This window comes from Leiobunum rupestre, chromosome 2, assembly GCF_980474605.1.
Source record: "Leiobunum rupestre chromosome 2, qqLeiRupe1.1.hap1, whole genome shotgun sequence".
NCBI classification, from domain to species: domain Eukaryota; kingdom Metazoa; phylum Arthropoda; class Arachnida; order Opiliones; family Sclerosomatidae; genus Leiobunum; species Leiobunum rupestre.
Window position 1 is genome coordinate 64979163 of NC_143385.1, and position 22498 is coordinate 65001660.

Sequence of the window (22498 nt, forward strand, 5' to 3'; positions counted from 1 at the left end):
AAAATACGCTATATTAAAATGGTTTCATCTCGGGCTCAAATAAAATGGCCACAACGTTTTGGTCTCTTCTCGGGCTCGTATCATTCTCATAATAAAGCCTGGCTGAGTCTCAAAACGATCTCGGGCTTTTAGTGTGAGACGAGCCCGTTCCGCTATGAACCCAGTCACCCACCCATACACACAGTTGACACAAGGATAAGCACACAGCGTAGAAGCAAAGACCAAACAATTTTAGGGTTTAATATAGTATTTTTTAATGAACTAAAATCTTAAAGGGAAAAAACTTTGAATTAATTAAGTGGTCACCAGGGCCACTAACACCCCAAGCATTTAATTTTTAAACTGGACCAGCTAATTTCTAAACTGGCGATTGACCTGTGATAGTGCCTTATTTCTCACACTGGCGCCTATGATCTAGCGTCTACTTCAGACAAATTTAAAAGTCATAAGAACGTTTTTTCTTAAAGTTATCAAAATATGAGCTAATGATGCAAAAATCATAAAAATATTATATGGATAATGGAGGGGAAAAAAACTGAATATGATGGGCCAGATCTGCTATCACAAATTTCACGATAAAGGGAAAAAGCTACTAAATTTTTACCCATATTTTTCAAACATCGGGGTGGTCCTTTGAGATATTCCTGTGTCGTTGTAATTCCCTTCGCTGGCGGAAAATCCTGTTCTAACGGCGCTCTATCCGGAAAAAAGGCGTGACAATGTCTGTGCATGCGCGAAAAACGGGTAACACTTTATTCTTGGATTAACAATAGTAGTGCCTACCAGGATATATCACTTGGAAGAAACCTGACAAGCAAATGACTTTTGCGACAGCAGCGCCGCTTCGGCGAAGTTAACGGAGAATTTCCGAAACTCCCGTAACACGTAGCCTTCTACAAGGCAGAACCCGTACAAACACTTAGGAAATGCACGCGGAACGCTAGAGTGATATATCCAGGTAGGCACTACTATAGAGTGTCGTCGTCTGATACGATTTTGAAAACTTGTAACGTCACAGCTGTAGTATTAATAGTGGCCGCCATGACAGGTACCGTTTTTTATCAATAGGCAAATTACAATGGTGACGTCGCAGGGTTTCAGACGACAACACTCTATTGTTAATCCAAACTTTATTCTACGTAAAATACGCCATCCGTTAATATATCTACTTTCAAATTGGATGCCAAAACTAGTTCAAAAAATAAACGCCAGGTGTCCCTACTTTCTGAATATACTTTTGCAGATATAGCTTTGGAATTTCTCGCCGATAGAGCTCCATTAGCATATGTTTCCAGGTTTTTGCTAAACCGGAATATCCCTATGCCTTAATTAATCCAAGTTATATATAAATACGAGATATTTAGAGGACGCGGATTAACCTTGGAGTACGAAATAAGAACGACCTTCTATTCAAACCATTTTTTATTGAAAGTTGATTTTTGTAAATATAAAAGTTTTCATAAATTCGGTTTTGGAGGTAGCTTCTTTTCAAAATGACTTAATTGACTGCCTATACACTCTTTTATATCCTTATTTGTGAGAGCTACCATTTTATTACAGGTCCGATTTCAAATAGTGCATGCGAGGTCGCTTCACGCGGTCAAGTGCACGCGACGTCTCGAGCTGATGAGCACGTGCAGGCGCCCTTGCCTGTACTATTTTAAATTAGGCTTGTAATGAAATGGCCGACTTCGTAAAAGAGTGTATTGGTATCAGATTTTCGGCGTTGTGGTCTAGTCTACTCATAGGTAACTAGAATGCGGCCGTGTAACTGGCAAATGGGCCAAACGCCGTGGCAGACGATAGCCAGATCTCAGCCAATCAGAGCTCAAAGAGTGGTTCTGCCAAGAATTTAATGTCACCAGAGAGAATGACGTCACCTACCTCCCGCTATAGTAGCGGATCCAAGGAGGATTATTATCCTCCTTGGCGGAACCACTCTACGGCCTCTCATTGGCTGAAGGTTCAAGGCGAACTGGCGTCAAGCTCGACCGTAGGCGGCAGCATTATAGTTACCTATGAGATTTCTATGAGTCTACTCATATCAGTTTAGAGTTGTAAATCGTGGGAAATTTTCCGTATTTTTCCGAAAACAAGGGAAAAAGGTTTTCATTACATGATATTTTGTTCGCAAATTTAAATGTCGCGGCATTTTCGCCTCATTTTGTCGAATCGAAAAGTAAAACTAAACCTCTAGACTAGGCTAGAATAAAACCATTAAAAATAAATGTATGTTTAAATGTTTTATTTTTCCGATTTTCGGAAATTTCCCAACTCTAAATCAATTATTAGGTTTATTTAAAATGGTACGAAATTCTACGAATCTTGCCACTTGAAATCAATATTTTCAAAATGCCCGCCCAAAAGTTCGCTAAGCCATGCACTATCGCGTTGGTGAAACCATGGACTAATCAATTAACGTTAGTTGATTAGTCAATGGTGAAGCAAAGCCTGGGAGAGTAGCGAATGGGTGGGAGTTAGGTTTTATATGGATCTGCTTAAGGGGCTTAACTCCTGGTTAATTTTCGCCTTACGCCATCTCTGTGGTTTTTTTATTACAAATTTTTCTTAGTTGCCTAAATTACACAGATGGCTCAAGTAGGGCTTCGGCAGCCACTCCTGCACGATTTATTGCTCCAAGCTATCGCCTTCTCTTGTCGAGAAAAATAAGTAAAACATGTAAAGGGTGAGAAATTTTGCTTTCAGCCTTTTAAAATACATTTTTCCTCAGCTCTATTATACGGTGGCGCTATCTATCACTTTCAAAGTACATTAGTACATTCATGGAACTAATCAACGCTTGATTAGTTCCTTGGTACAGCCGGGAGTAGTGGCTCACTCCTGTAATCCCAGGCGTCCGGGAGGCAGAGTTTGTGGATGGCCGTGTGAGGACGACCACCAATCCCCTGACGGGTGGTCGGAATACTTCCGCCAAGGGTGTCCCCACCCCTGTCCCCACGTATCCCCCCGTTTTCGTGGCCGTTACACATATCTCGCCCTGATTAATCAGTTATTGTGTGTGTGCTGGTGTCTAAGGCCTCGGGTCGACACCGATGTGTGTGTATCTCAAAAAAAAATAAATAAAAAGTACCTTGGTACAATACAATTGGGAGACAAAATTGTATAGGATATAGTTTCCGCCGCTAACAGCGGATGGCGCCACCAACAAATGATATCGTTCTCAATTTCGAAAATTTGTTTCGCAGAAGCGAGATTGAAACTGTAACTCTAGCGGTACTATTGCCAATTCAATGGTCAAAATAGCTGGGAAAATAGCATTGTGGGCAAAAATGCCGTTTCAAATTTAGTCAATTATTTCTAGTTTAAATAATTAGGCATTAAATAAAATTAAATTCAATAAAAAATATAAAATTTATTCAGTTTATTTTAAAATCTTTCCGGCGCTAACAGTTTTTTTCTAGCTGATAACATCTCATTTCTTGCCTTTTGAAAAGCCATTATAACTGTTTGAACAGAATGACTAGAGCTTGACAACCTTTATAAAATGTAATTTTAATAATAATTAAATATTAAATGTAGTAACACTGACGTACTGTAATTTGCTTAGAAGGTCTTTCTTCTCGTGCAGTAGAAGAAAGGATCTGAAATACATCAGTCATATGCTGCGTTCAGTAACTCTAAAAAAGCTCAGCACTGAGCTCCATGGTCAGCGGTTTTTTACTGAATGGGGTTTTTGACTTCTGGTTTGGACGTCACGTTGCCCGTCCGTTGAGCAACGAAGTCATCGGCTGTAAGAGCAGGTTTTTCCGTTGCTCAACGGTCACGTGACGTCGCAGCACGGAGTAAGGCTAACTGCAGACGCTGCCACAGACGATATTTTACAATATTTACAACAAGGGTAAAAATCATTGTGTTGGGAATAAATAGAGGTACAACTAAATCTGGCTGGCGCGGGACCAATTTCGTTCAATATGGAGACTCTATCAACTATATCGTTCAACCGTGGCGGCATCTGTCTCTAGTGGTGGCAACTATTTTGCAATTGAATTTTTTCGCAAATCATATAACTTTACAAAATATAGATGGCGCTACCGCCTAATTATAAAGATAAATTTCGTACAGTCTTCTCAGAACAGGTCCCGCGTAACCATGGCAATCGAAATCGTAATTTTAATTCTAGCAGTATTATTCCCAATTCAATGGTAAAAATCATTCCACAAGATCCTAGCAATTTTCTCAACAATAATAATTTTTCAGATACTTCGTTGAGTTACTGAACGCAGCAGGAATCCACACATCTACTTGGAATGCTTATCCTGCCCTATCCCGTTTCGTAAGATCACTCTGACGACTTTGACCCCGCCTACCAGACAAAAAATCCCCTCTCACATTGTTGTTTGTTTGTTCAGTTAACATAGTGATGTAAAAAAACCCATCAGCCACATAAAGAAGAAAATCTGCTGTGATAAGCATTCCAAGTAGAGGTATGGATTCCTGAACGCAGCCATTATTTCCTATAAATTAAAACTGAAACTAAGCAAAGGCTTACTGCGATTGATGCAGAACATTAACTTTTAACTTTAGAAGTCCACTTGATTCAGTATGAAAACCCAATCTGCTCAATCCTTTTTCCTTTAAAATAAATAAATAATTCCTCGATACAGTATGCAATGTATAAATTTTTTACCTGATTTTGAAGAAATTTTACATAACTTAAATCGTTAATTTCATTTACACTACCAATGAAATGATGTCTAAGTTGGGCGATTGGCGAGGTATTAATTGGTTTCCAAGTATGAATTGTAAGTTCATGGCATCCTGTAACAATTATAAATTGGAATGGAAATATTTTTTTTTAATTTATAACTAATAATACCTGGTTCTAAGGGTATTTCCACATAACCGTAACCCTCAGCCCTAACACAACCCCAAGAATCTTTGGATGATATTTCAACCATGATGACAGGCCATTTAAATATATTTTCTGTAATAAAATTAAATCTATACTTTAGTTCAATTTATAGTTAACTTGATTATACAGGGTTGCCTCAAAATTTAGTTTCAAATTCCCTGACTTTTTAAGGCCAAATTTGTATTTTATATTTTACTTTCATTAGAAGTTAATAAATTTAAATTAAATTATATTTCAGTAAAAATGTTACTGCAATGTTGAAAAAATTAGCCAAACTTTCAAGGAAATAAATTATCATAGAATTTGTCATAAAACTAGAGTAAAATTACCTTCAAAAAGTGTCAAAAGAAAATATAATTTTCTGATTTCCCTGACGTCTGGCAACCCTGTTATAAATTTTACCTTCAAAATTAAAATAATTTATCGAAAATTCCGCATGACCCTCAATGGGATACGAAAAATGTGAAGTGTAAATCTAGAATTTAATTCTGAATTTATAAACTAAAATTAAATTTTAAATACATTCTATATTATACCAACTTTATTTTTAATTGTTGGTTTGGAAACTTGGGTAATACCAGTTAACCAACTAGTATCAGGCACTGACCATCCTAAAGTATTTATAAACAATTAAACATAAATTAACTCATTATTTTACTAAAAAATATGAAGAATATTTACCACTCGGAAAGTCCACATTGTAGAATATAAATAGGGATTTGTTTCCAAAATTAGTCGCTTTGACTAAATAAAATTACATAAATAGTTTTAATTTACATAATTTTTAGTTTATAAAATATCTCTAACCAATTTCAGCCATTATAAATATTTTTAATATTCCATGTTCCGGCTATAATATAATAATTTATTATAACAATGAATTCAATCATGAATCTATTTAAATAGATTCATGATTTAATTTAATCTAAATTTTTTTAAATTTTACCATTTCAAATTCTGTTCCGACGCATCTTTTTAAATACCTAGCATGTTTAAAACACATCTGCATAATTAAATTAGAATTTTAATTAACAAAAGAATAAAATAATCATAAAACTTGATCGACCTGTGAATATTTTTCATCTTCTTTTTTCTTTGATTCCCTTAATTAAATTTTATATTTTTTTAATTACAACCACTAATTAATATTATTTAAGTATTACTTTGTTATATCCTCTGAAGCATTTTCAATCAAGTACTCAAATGTTTCTGTTTATATTAAAAAAAGTAGAATATTAATTATACTGACTGTAATGATAATTAATAAATTCTACCTAATTTGCTATTTTGAATAATGTAAGGTTTAGCTGCGGAATTAAAATCAGGTGTAATAGTTAAAATTCCATTTTCATCCGCATGTAAAATAGCAAGTAAAGTATCTTCTGAAATGCTGTACAAACATTACAATTTATTTTAAAGAAATTTAACGCTAATTATAAAGACTTTACTCAGTAGGGTTTAAATCAGCCATTATAAACATGGTTTGATGTTTGGAAAAGTTTTGCAAACATGTTTTGCAATGTGACAACTTCAGATCAGTTGGGAATGAAGGTTTAGTATGATTTTCAATTTTCCTACAACACATGAAATGTTATATAATTCATACATTAATTTCAACGCATTAAAATTAATTTTAAAACATGCCCAAATTTAAAATTTTTGCGATTACGCAAAGTACTATTTGAGCTCTTTTCTTTCGAAATAACTTCAGTCTTGGGATAATCCTATAATTGTAATATAATTAGAATTAAATTATAATTATGGGGCAGATTAATGGGACTAACTTTGCAATATGATGTTTTATAATCCGCATCAGTATATGTATAAAGGTATGTGGTCATGTTGCTAGGTTCACAGTAGTAATTCAATTCTCTCTGTAAAAAAGAAACCCCTTTTTAATTATACCTCTTATAATAGGTCAATTGTTTATAATTAAAAGTACTTTATTAAGGACTTTATTTTGCCACGTAAATACGCGCGTTTCAACCCCTTGTGACTCATTTTCTTTCAAAAGTTTCATTTCAATAGCGTCGCTTAAATTTGTATCTTTTCCTAATTTCAAATTTAAGTTAGTACTTTTTTTAATCGAGACTCTGTAACGTTAATTTAACTGGGTTAAATTAATTTTGTAAAAACACCTAATCTGGTGTGTTTGACACTGAAGGTAAATTACAAAATTTCATACCTAATTTTTAGATTTTTAACACGATCGACATATCTATAAATGCCAGAATCGAAATTTTCAATCTGAAAAGCCATTTTTTGATAAGCCTAATTAATTCTTAACGACCGATAGTTCTTTGCTGCTCCATTGAAACGATCTGTCAACAAGCAACGCCAAGAAATACTCAACCGTCTCTCCCCGAAATGTTATATTTATAGGCATAGTCGCCGGAAGTTACGTTAGAGGCTAGAGGAAAAAACGCGAAAAGACGGCTGCTGATTGGTTCGCTCGTCGCATTAACGCGGATTCGGCCGCCAGCCTTTCGTCTCCATTGTAGAATCCCATCCGTGCTAACGCGTTAAAAAATTCCCGAGTTTGTCGAGAACGCGTTTAGGCTTAGAATTTTTCACCCATTTTTGTTGGAAAAACGCGTTTTTGCGTGGAAAATGTATGAAATTACGTAACAATAACGTATCCCGTGAAATAATCGGACCAAAATGACTAGCAAAGCCAGTGATCGGTAAGTATCCCACTCATTTTTGCTTTATGTAAATCGCGCCGAGGCTTAATGAAATTATCGCGTTGGTGTTTTTTCGTTATTTCTTAAACATTTTTGGAAAGGCAACCGCACTGCTAATCACGTTAATTTTTGTTATTTACAACGAATCTACGCGATAAAATTGCCCTTGATCTCAAAGAAATAAAACATAATGCCAAATTAACTTTCTTAGTATCATACTATCACCCGCCCTCGAATTCGTATCTTTTCTTTTAAACCAAAAATAATAAAATTTGCATGTTTTGGGAAGAGGAAGAAGACCTTTATTTTATCTGCTAGGGTGTACGTTTAATTTCCCCAATCATAAATGATAATGTTAATTTTCAGATTAGATCTTCTATTTTATGGAAATATTTACAATGACCTCGTAACTCGTAATAGATAACCATAATTTGTTAAAATTTCGCGATAATTTTTTTCAATAATGGTAAATATGTGACCTTGCAACGTTTCTCGTTATATTTCATACATTAAGGAGCTAGGGCCATGTCATTTTTTCCCTTGTGGATTGCAAGCCATTTTGAAGACTAAACGTGGTTTTTTGCCTATCCAAGGTCACGCTATTCAATGTCAACTTTTTTTTCCTTGTGTCACAAAGTGTCGAAGTTTCTGAATAATACCCATCTATAATTGCCCGTTTAAGACTAGTTCAATTTTTTTATTACTCCGTCTTTCCTAACCCGGACCATTATCTCAAGCGATATGGATTCGGCCGTTTCCATAGCAACAGAAACCGCTAGTAACCTGACCGTTCCGTTTAGCCTCAGGATGTTGTAACATTTAGCTGGTCGGGAGTCGCGGATGACTGCGGCGATCCATCTTTACGGCCCTCGGGATCCCAGTTGAAAGGAATATCCAATAAAAACCGCCCTTTTACGTATCCTTAACGTTAAAGGTCACGTGGCTGTACTATCCAATTATTTTTTACGCGTTTAGACAAACATTTTATGGTTATTTTTATAATAACAATAGGGCTTCCCGAACGTTAAGCCTTTGCCGTAATTATTTGGTCTGGATTGAGCATGCGCGGTAGGTAGAAAAAAATAGCTGGGAGGAAGGAAACCGATGTAAGGCCCCCTAGTTTTATTTTTTGATATAATAATGCCTTAAGCCTTTGCATTTTTTTATAGCACCTTGCGTTATTTAAAAATGTTTTTGCTTAGTTGACATATTTTATGATGCATTTTTTGGTACCAGCTGTTATTGTATAGGCAGCATCCGCGAAAAAAGAACGCCTTCTAGAGGAAATCTCCCACCCCGGCTAGATAGTAGATGTATTTCGTGGACCTTGTCAGATTTACGGAGATTTCTTCCGGTATTTTTGCCTTGCTCTTTTTAAAAGGGAGTGGGTGGAGGGAAGACGAAAGGTCTATTAGCCTTACGTAATATCAATAAATCAATAGATGGTGTTCGTAACCGTTTATTAAACAATTTTTTTTAAGAAAGCTACATTTTGGTTTCAAAAATTTATTTGTTTCTGGCAACAATGTTTTGTTTTTCCCCCCGCGTTTACCGTCGGGTACTTATAACAAAATAGGAATCCTAGGCCTTTGTTTCGATATAAATGTCTTATTATTTAGTTCCGGTTTATGTCTGTCCCCTCTGGCGCTCGTAATAAACTCTCCCTTCACAGCCTACGCTATTTAGAGTGAAAAACAGGTTCCGCCACTTGAAACTCCCAACATGGGGGTAGAAGATCTAGGCATGTTTTGAGGTGTCCATGTTAAAGAAATTGATGATTTCACTTTAAAAAAAGATGCAAGGCCTGAATTTTCAATGGCCCCTTTTGTATGTAACGGCTGAATGAATTTAGGCACGTTTAACTCTTACTTTTTATTTCATTGCAAGTTAGGTTAAATATTTAACTTCCCTTTTTTCCGTTCATTTTATTTATAGTTAGGTTGAATATTTAACTTATTCGGCTCTTTTTATTGATTTTCATTCCATTATAATCATTTGTGTTAACTACTGGCATTCTGAGAAAATAGTACCAGATTTCGAATACAGATGGCGTTACGGTCTCCGTTGGAGCGTATTCTGTTGTTTTGGCCACTTTTTCCAGCAGTTATATTTAATATGGGTCTTTCGTAACGTAAAAACGGGTTAGTCTGGTTTAGTTTTGGACACATACAGGAAAAATACTTTTCGCTAACCCTTCTGTCTAAGGAAGATTCGGATAACTAATTTAGATGACTAATTTTTATGAAACTTGTTTTTTTTTTCCTTCCGAAGATAAAATTATACTGGTTTATATATACTTTAACCGTGGTGTACAATTTTCAATTTGTAGGGAAAAAAGCATGGGTTACGTCATAATGGCAAGTTCCTATTCGATTGCTCAATAGGCGATATTTAAAATTCGAAGGAATTAACCTACTTAACGTAGAGATTAAATTTTCCAAGAAAAAAAATACGCCAAGGCTTAACATTGATAAATTATCATTTAAACTATTAATATTAATAAATTAGTTCTAAAACATTGAACTTCCTCAAAACAATAGTAATTTAGGCCTTGTTACAATGAATAAACTTAAAAAATATATAATATTAAACGCATAAATTAAATAATTTTTTATTTGGAAGACTGGTAGGGCGATTATTTTTTTTTAAAGATACGAACTAATTTTTTAACTACGCCTTCCCACCACTAGGGCGCGCTGTTTCAAGTAACTCTACGACCGGTCTTAAAAACTTTAACCTTGGCCAGAACTTGTAATGTAGCAATGGGGGCTCGCAATTTCGCATTCTTTTGCTAAGGTTTTTTCTTACTCACTCTACACAATTTAACATTTTTTTCTTTTCTAACGATGCCAAGCTCAATTATTGTGCGTTTTTTTGCATCCCTAAAAACCAGCTTCCGGCCGGTTTTTTTAAATACCGTTAATTATGTTTTTATTTCTTATTTATGCGTTCTTTACTTTTTTAAATAATTCTGAACGTTTTCCTGTTTGTTTGGAAATTTTTAATTCACTTGAGTAGTTTAAGCCTAAAATCTAATTTTACTCTCTTTTTTTATACATCACAAAAACGTGTTTTGTCGGAATGTGGTTCAAAGTCCTTTGTGTAAAGGGATACCCTTTTTAAATATTTTGAATGTAACATTACTTTCCTTATGGTTAAGGGTTGATGATTTGGAGTGTTACATTTAGAAAAGAATGAATAAAAAAACAACTAATTATTACGTAGGGCTCCGTAGTTGTGTAGGTTTATAATAACAGCCTGAATGTATCTTACGTCATACGTTTAGGACGCCGACAAAAAAAGTTAAGCCTTGTCAATTTCCAATATGCTGACATTCAATGTTTTTTTACGTTTTTGGGGTAAAAATATTTAATCTTAGGTCTTTGTCTCTGATTTTAGTTCCAATGAACTAAGCTTTTGCGGTTTGTTCTATTAATCTTGTTTTAAATAGACATTTTAAAATTATTTGACACTATTTTGAAGTGTTGCCAAATTTTATTTCCTTACACTAAACCCGTGTTCGGCCAAATTCGTTCGCGCTTTACGTAAGACAATAAGGCTAGCCTCTGTAATTTAGTACAGACGACACATTTAATTATATAGGACATTTTGAAGTGTTGCCGAATTATATTTTAAAACTAAGACGTTGTACGGCCAATTTCTATTAAATTGTACGTAACACAATAAGACTAGCCTTTGTAATTTATGGCGGACAACATATTTTATCATACGCGTGCATAATCCTATCTTAATTGCCCCTTTTTATATAAGGGAAACCCTGCGATAACGCAGAACTAACTGATGAGTCGATACGAAAAATAAGAGCCTTGTCATTCTTTTATTCAAAATCTCCTATAAGACTTGTTTTTGTTTGTAGGCCCTTTCTTTTAGGCCAGACCATATCGGTATTTCTGTAATAAAAAAATGGACGCGCTGTATCGTATTACACATATCGGGGAGGGAGTTTCCCCTTCCCTTAGCGCCGTCTACCGACCACCCCTCGAAACGCGACTGAATAGGCTCGTCCGATGAAACCAACATGCGACTGGCTATTTTCAGACATTTTATCGCTAAGCCCCGGCGCGCTATCGCCCTCTACAGACCAGTTGAAGTTTCCGAAGGATGTGGGGGAAAGGGGAAATAAGCCAGTCTTTCTCTTCAGCGGTGACCTTCATCGCGGCGAGAACGCGAAAATTCCCCGACGCGACTCCCTCGCCATTGCCGACGAAATGGACTCGTCCTAACCTGCCTGTCATGTCTGGTGCCATTTTCGATTCTAGATTTTTTTTTCTTCCACGCGCGCCTTTCCCCGTTTCGTTTTGCCCGCCCCCTGGCGTTTTCCTCTACTGGTTTCGAACCCCCTCCCTCCTTTTTTTCTCCATCCCCTTATCGCGCTAACCTCGTACAGTCGAGGCCATGCTGCCAACCCCTCCTCCCGTTTCCCCCCTCCGCTCTTCACAACTCTCTGGCTTTTGTAATCACCGGTTAGTTCATTGACTCACAACGCGAAAGAGGATTGTGTGTAGAATTTGCAGTTGGAGTTTCCAACGCGGCCAGGTTGTGTGCGTGTGTGCTCGCGCTCTGCCGCTGCTATCGTGCAGCCGTGTGTGATATGGTGGAGAGAGAGAGCCTTTTCTTCCTTGATTATTAGTTTATATACTCGCGCGCGCGTAGAAAATGTCTTCGTAAAATCGCGTCCTATAAGCCTTGAACGTAACGTATTGCCAGAAAAGACGTGTTTTATTTTTCCTACGGTGCAAGGCTTAGGTAAAGTTTCCCTAATTAACCCATAGGTGGCGTTGACGTTACGACGAATGGAGTAATAAAGAAAACAAGTCAACAGGAAATGCAACACCTGTTTATTTCGCGTCATTTTCCGATAACCACTAAATGGATACGTACCTGTTTTGTGAAATCTCGCGAAGCCTTGGCGATTATAAATTCTGATGGCTTCCGAAAAAGCGCACCTGTTCGATTAGCGATCAATTTTAATCCTTTAGCCGTATTCGCCTTGTTTTATTTGGGTGCTTATTTGTTTACTCGGCAATTTGGCTAATCTTAAATATATCGGTCTGGCAGCCATGTTGACTCCAAAAGTGATTTTCTAGTAATTTTTTTTGCCAGTAATGGCCGCCGTGGACGGTGTAGTGAAACCAGTTAGCCGTAGAAGCGTTAAATTATAGAAGTTCCTTGGAGGTATTTTTTGCGCCTACTCGATAACTCCGTGGTTCCTGCTTCGTGCGGGTTTTTTTTTGCGTGTTCCTAAGCCTCGGCTTTTTCATTATCATTATCAAGATTGAAGATTTAGATTTTTTTGCATAGTGTTTTTCTTTTAAATCATGAGTAACGTAAAAACATTGGGCCTTGGCTTACAGTCTTCGAGATTAGTGAATTCAATGTAGGTTTGATTTTTAGTAAATTATTTTTCGTGACCATACGCTAAGCCTATAAATAAATCTGCCTAAATTAGATATCAAGTTACTTTACATTACGCGCTTAAACCAGGCTACCAGTCCCTGAAATTTTCATTGTCTATATATAAATAAACTACTTGGGAAACTGCCAAGTTTTGTCTTATATTATTGCAGGTGTTCGAAGTTCGAACGCGTCGGTTTGATATTAATACGCCAATTATGGCAGCGAGGCAAGGCCGTCATTCAGTTTACGTAGGGATTGTAATAGATAGGGATGACTTCCATGAAAGGTCTATGCCAAGGCTTAACTGTAGTTGGCAAATTAGGTTTCGTCATGAAGAGTTACATCGTTGTTTTTAGAAACGTAAGCAAACACAGCGAAGCCTTGGCTGTATAAAATACCGAATTGCCAGGAAAATGTCTTACGAATTTGTTATTTTAAGAACTGGGTATTTAAATGTAAGCACATAATTAATACGCGGCATTACACCCGCCAAGCCTTGGCTCGTACGCTCTTCGACTCGTCACTCGTGTGAGGCTATTTATAGCTCGCCCCGTGTACCCAGGTTATTTCAACTTGAAATTTATTTTCGTGTTGATAAACTCTGATAAATGTTTTTCTTTTGGTCAAAGCCTACACTAGTTTTACTCTCCGCGCTGAAACAAATTGTAGTACTAAATGAGCTAGGTTAGTTAGTAAGTTAATATTAATAGGTTGTTATTATTAAATTGGTTTCGGAGGCTTCGGATTTCCTTGTTAGTTGTCTGAATTTGGTCTTTGCTTGACCGGTTTAAGACTAGCTGAAACCTGTTTCAAGAGACGTTCTACGAAAGCAGTCAAGCATATTCCTAATTTTTCGTTTGTTTGTCGAAATATTAGGGCTATAGCGTATCGGTGCCTGCTTAGGGGACTTTTTCAATTCGCTATTTCATTGTCAAATTCGGTTATATTTTCTGCTGTTAATTTTGATTGAATTTCTGCTATTTTCTTAGGCGCGTTAATGTTAGTTAATCTTGTATTTTCGAACTTTCATCGATCTTGTATTATTTTCGAACCAGCGTTAATGTCGGCTTCGTTTTCGAACTAGCGTTAATGTCGGCTTCGTTTTCGAACCAGCGTTAATGTCGGCTTCGTTTTCGAACCAGCGTTAATGTCGGCTTCGTTTTCGAACTAGCGTTAATGTCGGCTTCGTTTTCGAACCAGCGTTAATGTCGGCTTCGTTTTCGAACTAGCGTTAATGTCGGCTTCGTTTTCGAACTAGCGTTAATGTCGGCTTCGTTTTCGAAATAGCGTTAATGTCGGCTTCGTTTTCGAACTAGCGTTAATGTCGGCTTCGTTTTCGAACTAGCGTTAATGTCGGCTTCGTTTTCGAACCAGCGTTAATGTCGGCTTCGTTTTCGAACTAGCGTTAATGTCGGCTTCGTTTTCGAACCAGAGTTAATGTCGGCTTCGTTTTCGAACTAGCGTTAATGTCGGCTTCGTGTTCGAACAGGGTTCATACAAAAATGGAAATCAGTGAAAACCTGGAAATATCAGTGAAATTTATTAAAAGCAAAAAAGTCTGGGAAATATCAGGGAAAATGAAAATTTTCCTGGGAAATCAGGGAAAATAATTATGAGATCTTTAAATTATGTGCAATTTGTTTTAGTATTTTGGAAATTATTTTTAGTATTGGATTCATACGTTCAATCTTGACTATATTATATTAGAAAGTGTAACAGTAATGCTTTTAACATTTTAGAGACCCCTATTGTTTAAAAGAGTACACCTGGAAAATATTCAAAACTACTCTGGAAAACCTGGAATTATCGGGGAAAATGGTTTTTGAAATATTGCATGAACTCGCGTTTATATTGGGGTAATCTTCTGTTACATTCGAACTAACGTTAATGTCGATGATTTCGAACTCGCGTTAATATTGGGGTAATCTTCTGTTACATTCGAACTAACGTTAATATCGATGATTTCGAACTCGCGTTAATATTGGGGTAATCTTCTGTTACATTCGAACTAACGTTAATGTCGATGATTTCGAACTCGCGTTAATATTGGGGTAATCTTCTGTTACATTCGAATTAACGTTAATGTCGATGATTTCGAATTCGCGTTAATATTGGGGTAATCTTCTGTTACATTCGAACTTATAGTTGGATATTTTCGAACTAACGTTAATATCGATGATTTCGAACTCGCGTTAATATTGGGGTAATCTTCTGTTACATTCGAACTAACGTTAATGTCGATGATTTCGAACTCGCGTTAATATTGGGGTAATCTTCTGTTACATTCGAACTAACATTAATGTCGATGATTTCGAATTCGCGTTAATATTGGGGTAATCTTCTGTTACATTCGAACTAACGTTAATGTCGATGATTTCGAATTCGCGTTAATATTGGGGTAATCTTCTGTTACATTCGAACTAACGTTAATGTCGATGATTTCGAATTCGCGTTAATATTGGGGTAATCTTCTGTTACATTCGAACTTATAGTTGGATATTTTCGAACTAACGTTAATATCGATGATTTCGAACTCGCGTTAATATTGGGGTAATCTTCTGTTACATTCGAACTAACGTTAATATCGATGATTTCGAACTCGCGTTAATATTGGGGTAATCTTCTGTTACATTCGAACTAACGTTAATGTCGATGATTTCGAACTCGCGTTAATATTGGGGTAATCTTCTGTTACATTCGAACTAACGTTAATGTCGATGATTTCGAACTCGCGTTAATATTGGGGTAATCTTCTGTTACATTCAAACTAACATTAATGTCGATGATTTCGAATTCGCGTTAATATTGGGGTAATCTTCTGTTACATTCGAACTAACGTTAATGTCGATGATTTCGAATTCGCGTTAATATTGGGGTAATCTTCTGTTACATTCGAACTTATAGTTGGATATTTTCGAACTAACGTTAATATCGATGATTTCGAATTCGCGTTAATATTGGGGTAATCTTCTGTTACATTCGAACTAACGTTAATGTCGATGATTTCGAACTCGCGTTAATATTGGGGTAATCTTCTGTTACATTCGAACTAACATTAATGTCGATGATTTCGAATTCGCGTTAATATTGGGGTAATCTTCTGTTACATTCGAACTTATAGTTGGATATTTTCGAACTAACGTTAATATCGATGATTTCGAACTCGCGTTAATATTGGGGTAATCTTCTGTTACATTCGAACTAACATTAATGTCGATGATTTCGAATTCGCGTTAATATTGGGGTAATCTTCTGTTACATTCGAACTAACGTTAATGTCGATGATTTCGAATTCGCGTTAATATTGGGGTAATCTTCTGTTACATTCGAACTTATAGTTGGATATTTTCGAACTAACGTTAATATCTATGATTTCGAACTCGCGTTAATATTGGGGTAATCTTCTGTTAATTCGAACTAACGTTAATGTCGATGATTTCGAACTCGCGTTAATATTGGGGTAATCTTCTGTTACATTCGAACTAACGTTAATGTCGATGATTTCGAATTCGCGTTAATATTGGGGTAATCTTCTATTACATTCGAACTAACGTTAATGTCGATGATTTCGAACTCGCGTTAATATTGGGGTAATCTTCTGTTACATTCGAACTAACGTTAATGTCGATGATTTCGAACTCGCGTTAATATTGGGGTAATCTTCTGTTACATTCGAACTAACATTAATGTCGATGATTTCGAATTCGCGTTAATATTGGGGTAATCTTCTGTTACATTCGAACTAACGTTAATGTCGATGATTTCGAATTCGCGTTAATATTGGGGTAATCTTCTGTTACATTCGAACTAACGTTAATGTCGATGATTTCGAATTCGCGTTAATATTGGGGTAATCTTCTGTTACATTCGAACTTATAGTTGGATATTTTCGAACTAACGTTAATATCGATGATTTCGAACTCGCGTTAATATTGGGGTAATCTTCTGTTACATTCGAACTAACGTTAATATCGATGATTTCGAACTCGCGTTAATATTGGGGTAATCTTCTGTTACATTCGAACTAACGTTAATGTCGATGATTTCGAACTCGCGTTAATATTGGGGTAATCTTCTGTTACATTCGAACTAACGTTAATGTCGATGATTTCGAATTCGCGTTAATATTGGGGTAATCTTCTGTTACATTCGAACTAACGTTAATGTCGATGATTTCGAACTCGCGTTAATATTGGGGTAATCTTCTGTTACATTCGAACTAACGTTAATGTCGATGATTTCGAATTCGCGTTAATATTGGGGTAATCTTCTGTTACATTCGAACTAACGTTAATGTCGATGATTTCGAACTCGCGTTAATATTGGGGTAATCTTCTGTTACATTCGAACTAACATTAATGTCGATGATTTCGAATTCGCGTTAATATTGGGGTAATCTTCTGTTACATTCGAACTAACGTTAATGTCGATGATTTCGAATTCGCGTTAATATTGGGGTAATCTTCTGTTACATTCGAACTTATAGTTGGATATTTTCGAACTAACGTTAATATCGATGATTTCGAACTCGCGTTAATATTGGGGTAATCTTCTGTTACATTCGAACTAACGTTAATGTCGATGATTTCGAACTCGCGTTAATATTGGGGTAATCTTCTGTTACATTCGAACTAACGTTAATGTCGATGATTTCGAATTCGCGTTAATATTGGGGTAATCTTCTGTTACATTCGAACTAACGTTAATGTCGATGATTTCGAACTCGCGTTAATATTGGGGTAATCTTCTGTTACATTCGAACTAACGTTAATGTCGATGATTTCGAACTCGCGTTAATATTGGGGTAATCTTCTGTTACATTCGAACTAACATTAATGTCGATGATTTCGAATTCGCGTTAATATTGGGGTAATCTTCTGTTACATTCGAACTAACGTTAATGTCGATGATTTCGAATTCGCGTTAATATTGGGGTAATCTTCTGTTACATTCGAACTTATAGATGGATATTTTCGAACTAACGTTAATATCGATGATTTCGAACTCGCGTTAATATTGGGGTAATCTTCTGTTACATTCGAACTAACGTTAATATCGATGATTTCGAACTCGCGTTAATATTGGGGTAATCTTCTGTTACATTCGAACTAACGTTAATGTCGATGATTTCGAACTCGCGTTAATATTGGGGTAATCTTCTGTTACATTCGAACTAACATTAATGTCGATGATTTCGAATTCGCGTTAATATTGGGGTAATCTTCTGTTACATTCGAACTAACGTTAATGTCGATGATTTCGAATTCGCGTTAATATTGGGGTAATCTTCTGTTACATTCGAACTTATAGTTGGATATTTTCGAACTAACGTTAATATCGATGATTTCGAACTCGCGTTAATATTGGGGTAATCTTCTGTTACATTCGAACTAACGTTAATATCGATGATTTCGAACTCGCGTTAATATTGGGGTAATCTTCTGTTACATTCGAACTAACGTTAATGTCGATGATTTCGAACTCGCGTTAATATTGGGGTAATCTTCTGTTACATTCGAACTAACGTTAATGTCGATGATTTCGAATTCGCGTTAATATTGGGGTAATCTTCTGTTACATTCGAACTAACGTTAATGTCGATGATTTCGAACTCGCGTTAATATTGGGGTAATCTTCTGTTACATTCGAACTAACGTTAATGTCGATGATTTCGAATTCGCGTTAATATTGGGGTAATCTTCTGTTACATTCGAACTAACGTTAATGTCGATGATTTCGAACTCGCGTTAATATTGGGGTAATCTTCTGTTACATTCGAACTAACATTAATGTCGATGATTTCGAATTCGCGTTAATATTGGGGTAATCTTCTGTTACATTCGAACTAACGTTAATGTCGATGATTTCGAATTCGCGTTAATATTGGGGTAATCTTCTGTTACATTCGAACTTATAGTTGGATATTTTCGAACTAACGTTAATATCGATGATTTCGAACTCGCGTTAATATTGGGGTAATCTTCTGTTACATTCGAACTAACGTTAATGTCGATGATTTCGAACTCGCGTTAATATTGGGGTAATCTTCTGTTACATTCGAACTAACGTTAATGTCGATGATTTCGAATTCGCGTTAATATTGGGGTAATCTTCTGTTACATTCGAACTAACGTTAATGTCGATGATTTCGAACTCGCGTTAATATTGGGGTAATCTTCTGTTACATTCGAACTAACATTAATGTCGATGATTTCGAATTCGCGTTAATATTGGGGTAATCTTCTGTTACATTCGAACTAACGTTAATGTCGATGATTTCGAATTCGCGTTAATATTGGGGTAATCTTCTGTTACATTCGAACTTATAGTTGGATATTTTCGAACTAACGTTAATATCGATGATTTCGAACTCGCGTTAATATTGGGGTAATCTTCTGTTACATTCGAACTAACGTTAATATCGATGATTTCGAACTCGCGTTAATATTGGGGTAATCTTCTGTTACATTCGAACTAACGTTAATGTCGATGATTTCGAACTCGCGTTAATATTGGGGTAATCTTCTGTTACATTCGAACTAACGTTAATGTCGATGATTTCGAATTCGCGTTAATATTGGGGTAATCTTCTGTTACATTCGAACTAACGTTAATGTCGATGATTTCGAACTCGCGTTAATATTGGGGTAATCTTCTGTTACATTCGAACTAACGTTAATGTCGATGATTTCGAATTCGCGTTAATATTGGGGTAATCTTCTGTTACATTCGAACTAACGTTAATGTCGATGATTTCGAACTCGCGTTAATATTGGGGTAATCTTCTGTTACATTCGAACTAACGTTAATGTCGATGATTTCGAATTCGCGTTAATATTGGGGTAATCTTCTGTTACATTCGAACTAACATTAATGTCGATGATTTCGAATTCGCGTTAATATTGGGGTAATCTTCTGTTACATTCGAACTAACGTTAATGTCGATGATTTCGAATTCGCGTTAATATTGGGGTAATCTTCTGTTACATTCGAACTAACGTTAATATCGATGATTTCGAACTCGCGTTAATATTGGGGTAATCTTCTGTTACATTCGAACTAACGTTAATGTCGATGATTTCGAACTCGCGTTAATATTGGGGTAATCTTCTGTTACATTCGAACTAACGTTAATGTCGATGATTTCGAATTCGCGTTAATATTGGGGTAATCTTCTGTTACATTCGAACTTATAGTTGGTTATTTTCGAACTAGCGTTAATGTCGATGATTTCGAACTCGCGTTAATATTGGGGTAATCTTCTGTTACATTCGAACTTATAGTTGGTTATTTTCGAACTAGCGTTAATGTCGGTAATTTCTCAATTATTTTCGAACTTACTTTTAAAAAATGTTGTTTAATTTCCAATGAACTGTCGTTAATGCGGTTGTGATCTTTTGCAGGCCTCCACATGAAAACAGTTCTCCGTACAAAGGGCGGGCGGCGGGGGTCCGGAGCCCACCGCTGGCGGGCACCCGAGGGTACCCGTACCCTCAAGAGCCGACCCGCAGCTCCTACCCGCCACACTCGGCCGCCCTCACTCACATCCCCGTCTCCATCTACGCCAATCCTGTCTACAGAGACAACGCCTATCCTGTAAGTATCGTTGACTTCAACCTTTTACACCTTGCTGGCCTAGACAATTAAACTACTGGACCCCTCACGTATCCAGCTGCCTTAGTTATCTTCGAGCAGTGGCGGATACATATGTGACTTGATGATTTGTTATTACACCCATAGCTCAAGATGTCTTTTAGCGCCCCCTCTCCCCCATTATTTTTTCCTGTATCCGCCACTGGTGGTGACGCTAGTGCTTGGGCAAGGTACGCTACGGCCTACCTTGAAATCCTACCAAGTGGTGCAAAAAAATTAATATAAGCGAAATTTTTGGGGGTTAACTTTGAAATTCTTTAAATTTGTTCAGATACTTATTCCAGGGAGCATAGAAATTGAAATTATTTAGTTGAATCGCGATATTTTTCTTGCATTAGGTAAACAAAAATGGGCCCCCAAGATCCTTCTCAGAGGCCTCAAGAATAAACCTAGGAGACCCCAAGATTCTTCTAAGGGGCCCCAAGAATAAACAGGGGGCCTTAAGATCCTTCTTAGGGACCCCAAAAGAAAACATAGGGGCCCTAAGAATAAACATAGGGGCCCTAAGAATAAACATAGGGGCCCTAAGAATAAACATAGGGGCCCTAAGAATAAACATAGGGGCCCCAAGAATAAACATAGGGGCCCCAAGAATAAACATAGGGGCCCCAAGAATAAACATAGGGGCCCCAAGAATAAACATAGGGGCCCCAAGAATAAACATAGGGGCCCCAAGAATAAACATAGGGGCCCCAAGAATAAACATAGGGGCCCCAAGAATAAACATAGGGGCCCCAAGAATAAACATAGGGGCCCCAAGAATAAACATAGGGGCCCCAAGAATAAACATAGGGGCCCCAAGAATAAACATAGGGGCCCCAAGAATAAACATAGGGGCCCCAAGAATAAACATAGGGGCCCCAAGAATAAACATAGGGGCCCCAAGAATAAACATAGGGGCCCCAAGAATAAACATAGGGGCCCCAAGAATAAACATAGGGGCCCCAAGAATAAACATAGGGGCCCCAAGAATAAACATAAGGGGCCCCAAGAATAAACATAGGGGCCCCAAGAATATACACAGGGTCCCCAAGATTTACAATAAGTGGCCCCAACATTAACCCGGCCACCGGTTTAAAAGCATTAGAAGTCGCTAGATGACTTGGGTATTAACCTAGCTGATTATAGCTATAGTTAGATTATAAATAAGGGGTCCCAAAATCCTGTGAAGGGGCACCGAAAATAAAAGTAGGGCCCCCCTTCTATACTTGGCTTACTTAACCCAAAATTCCTTGCGCCTTGGTATATGTTTGATATTGTAGAGATTTCAATCATCAATTTGTGAAATATTCATCTACCTATTTTGACCAAGTGATTCGCTTGAAACATGTACCCGAGCAAGCTCCCTCCGATTTTCCAAGAAATGTTTGCTAAGAAAAAAAGACCGTCATATATTGATTTTCTAATACGATATTTTCGTTAGCAATAGTACATCCCTGTTGCTAAGGCACTTTTCTCACTTAAAATCATTTTTAAATTCTGTCACCAAAAGTCACTTTTTTAAATTCTGTCACCAAAAGTCACTTTTTTAAATTCTGTCACTGAAAGTAACTTTTTAAATTCTGCCACTTAAAATCACTTTTTTTAAATTCTGTCACTAAAAGTCACTTTTTTAAATTCTGTCACTAAAAGTCACTTTTTTAAATTCTGTCACCAAAAGTCACTTTTTTAAATTCTGTCACCAAAAGTCACTTTTTTAAATTCTACCACTTAAAATCACTTTTTTTAAATTCTGTCACTAAAAGTCACTTTTTTAAATTCTGCCACTTAAAATCACTTTTTTAAATTCTGTCACTAAAAGTCACTTTTTTAAATTCTGTCACCAAAAGTCACTTTTTTAAATTCTGTCACCAAAAGTCACTTTTTTAAA

General features: G+C 36.5%; 2 protein-coding genes across 4 annotated transcripts in view; one reads left to right on the forward strand and one right to left on the reverse strand.

Moving 5' to 3' along the window:
- Window positions 1–3353: 3353 nt before the first annotated feature.
- Mks1 (Meckel syndrome, type 1) lies at window positions 3354–7224 on the reverse strand. 2 transcript variants are annotated; one of them, XM_090166146.1, is made up of 18 exons: window positions 7059–7224; window positions 6816–6966; window positions 6658–6747; window positions 6518–6597; window positions 6322–6447; window positions 6148–6263; window positions 6037–6082; window positions 5940–5976; window positions 5820–5876; window positions 5681–5723; window positions 5555–5617; window positions 5414–5484; window positions 5276–5348; window positions 4838–4945; window positions 4649–4779; window positions 4511–4593; window positions 3555–3602; window positions 3354–3496 (listed from the first exon to the last, which is right to left on the reverse strand). In XM_090166146.1, exons 1-18 carry the CDS (start codon window positions 7130–7132, stop codon window positions 3388–3390), a joined length of 1506 nt encoding a protein of 501 aa, XP_090022272.1. In that variant the 5' UTR covers window positions 7133–7224; the 3' UTR covers window positions 3354–3387. The 2 variants fall into 2 exon arrangements, with proteins under 2 accessions (XP_090022272.1, XP_090022273.1); XM_090166147.1 differs by having other exon boundaries at window positions 6816–6925; window positions 7059–7207.
- Window positions 7225–7341: 117 nt separating this feature from the next.
- Window positions 7342–22498, forward strand: part of LOC149958765 (uncharacterized) — a 69208-nt gene continuing 54051 nt past the window's right edge. The window contains exons 1-2 of one of the 2 annotated variants that reach the window (XM_090166144.1): window positions 7342–7557; window positions 20379–20571. In XM_090166144.1, the coding sequence (XP_090022270.1) occupies window positions 7535–7557; window positions 20379–20571 (216 nt within the window). In that variant the 5' untranslated portion in view covers window positions 7342–7534. Of the gene's footprint in view, window positions 7558–11909; window positions 12956–20378; window positions 20572–22498 lie in introns of those variants that run through there. The other variant, XM_090166143.1, reaches the window with a different exon arrangement.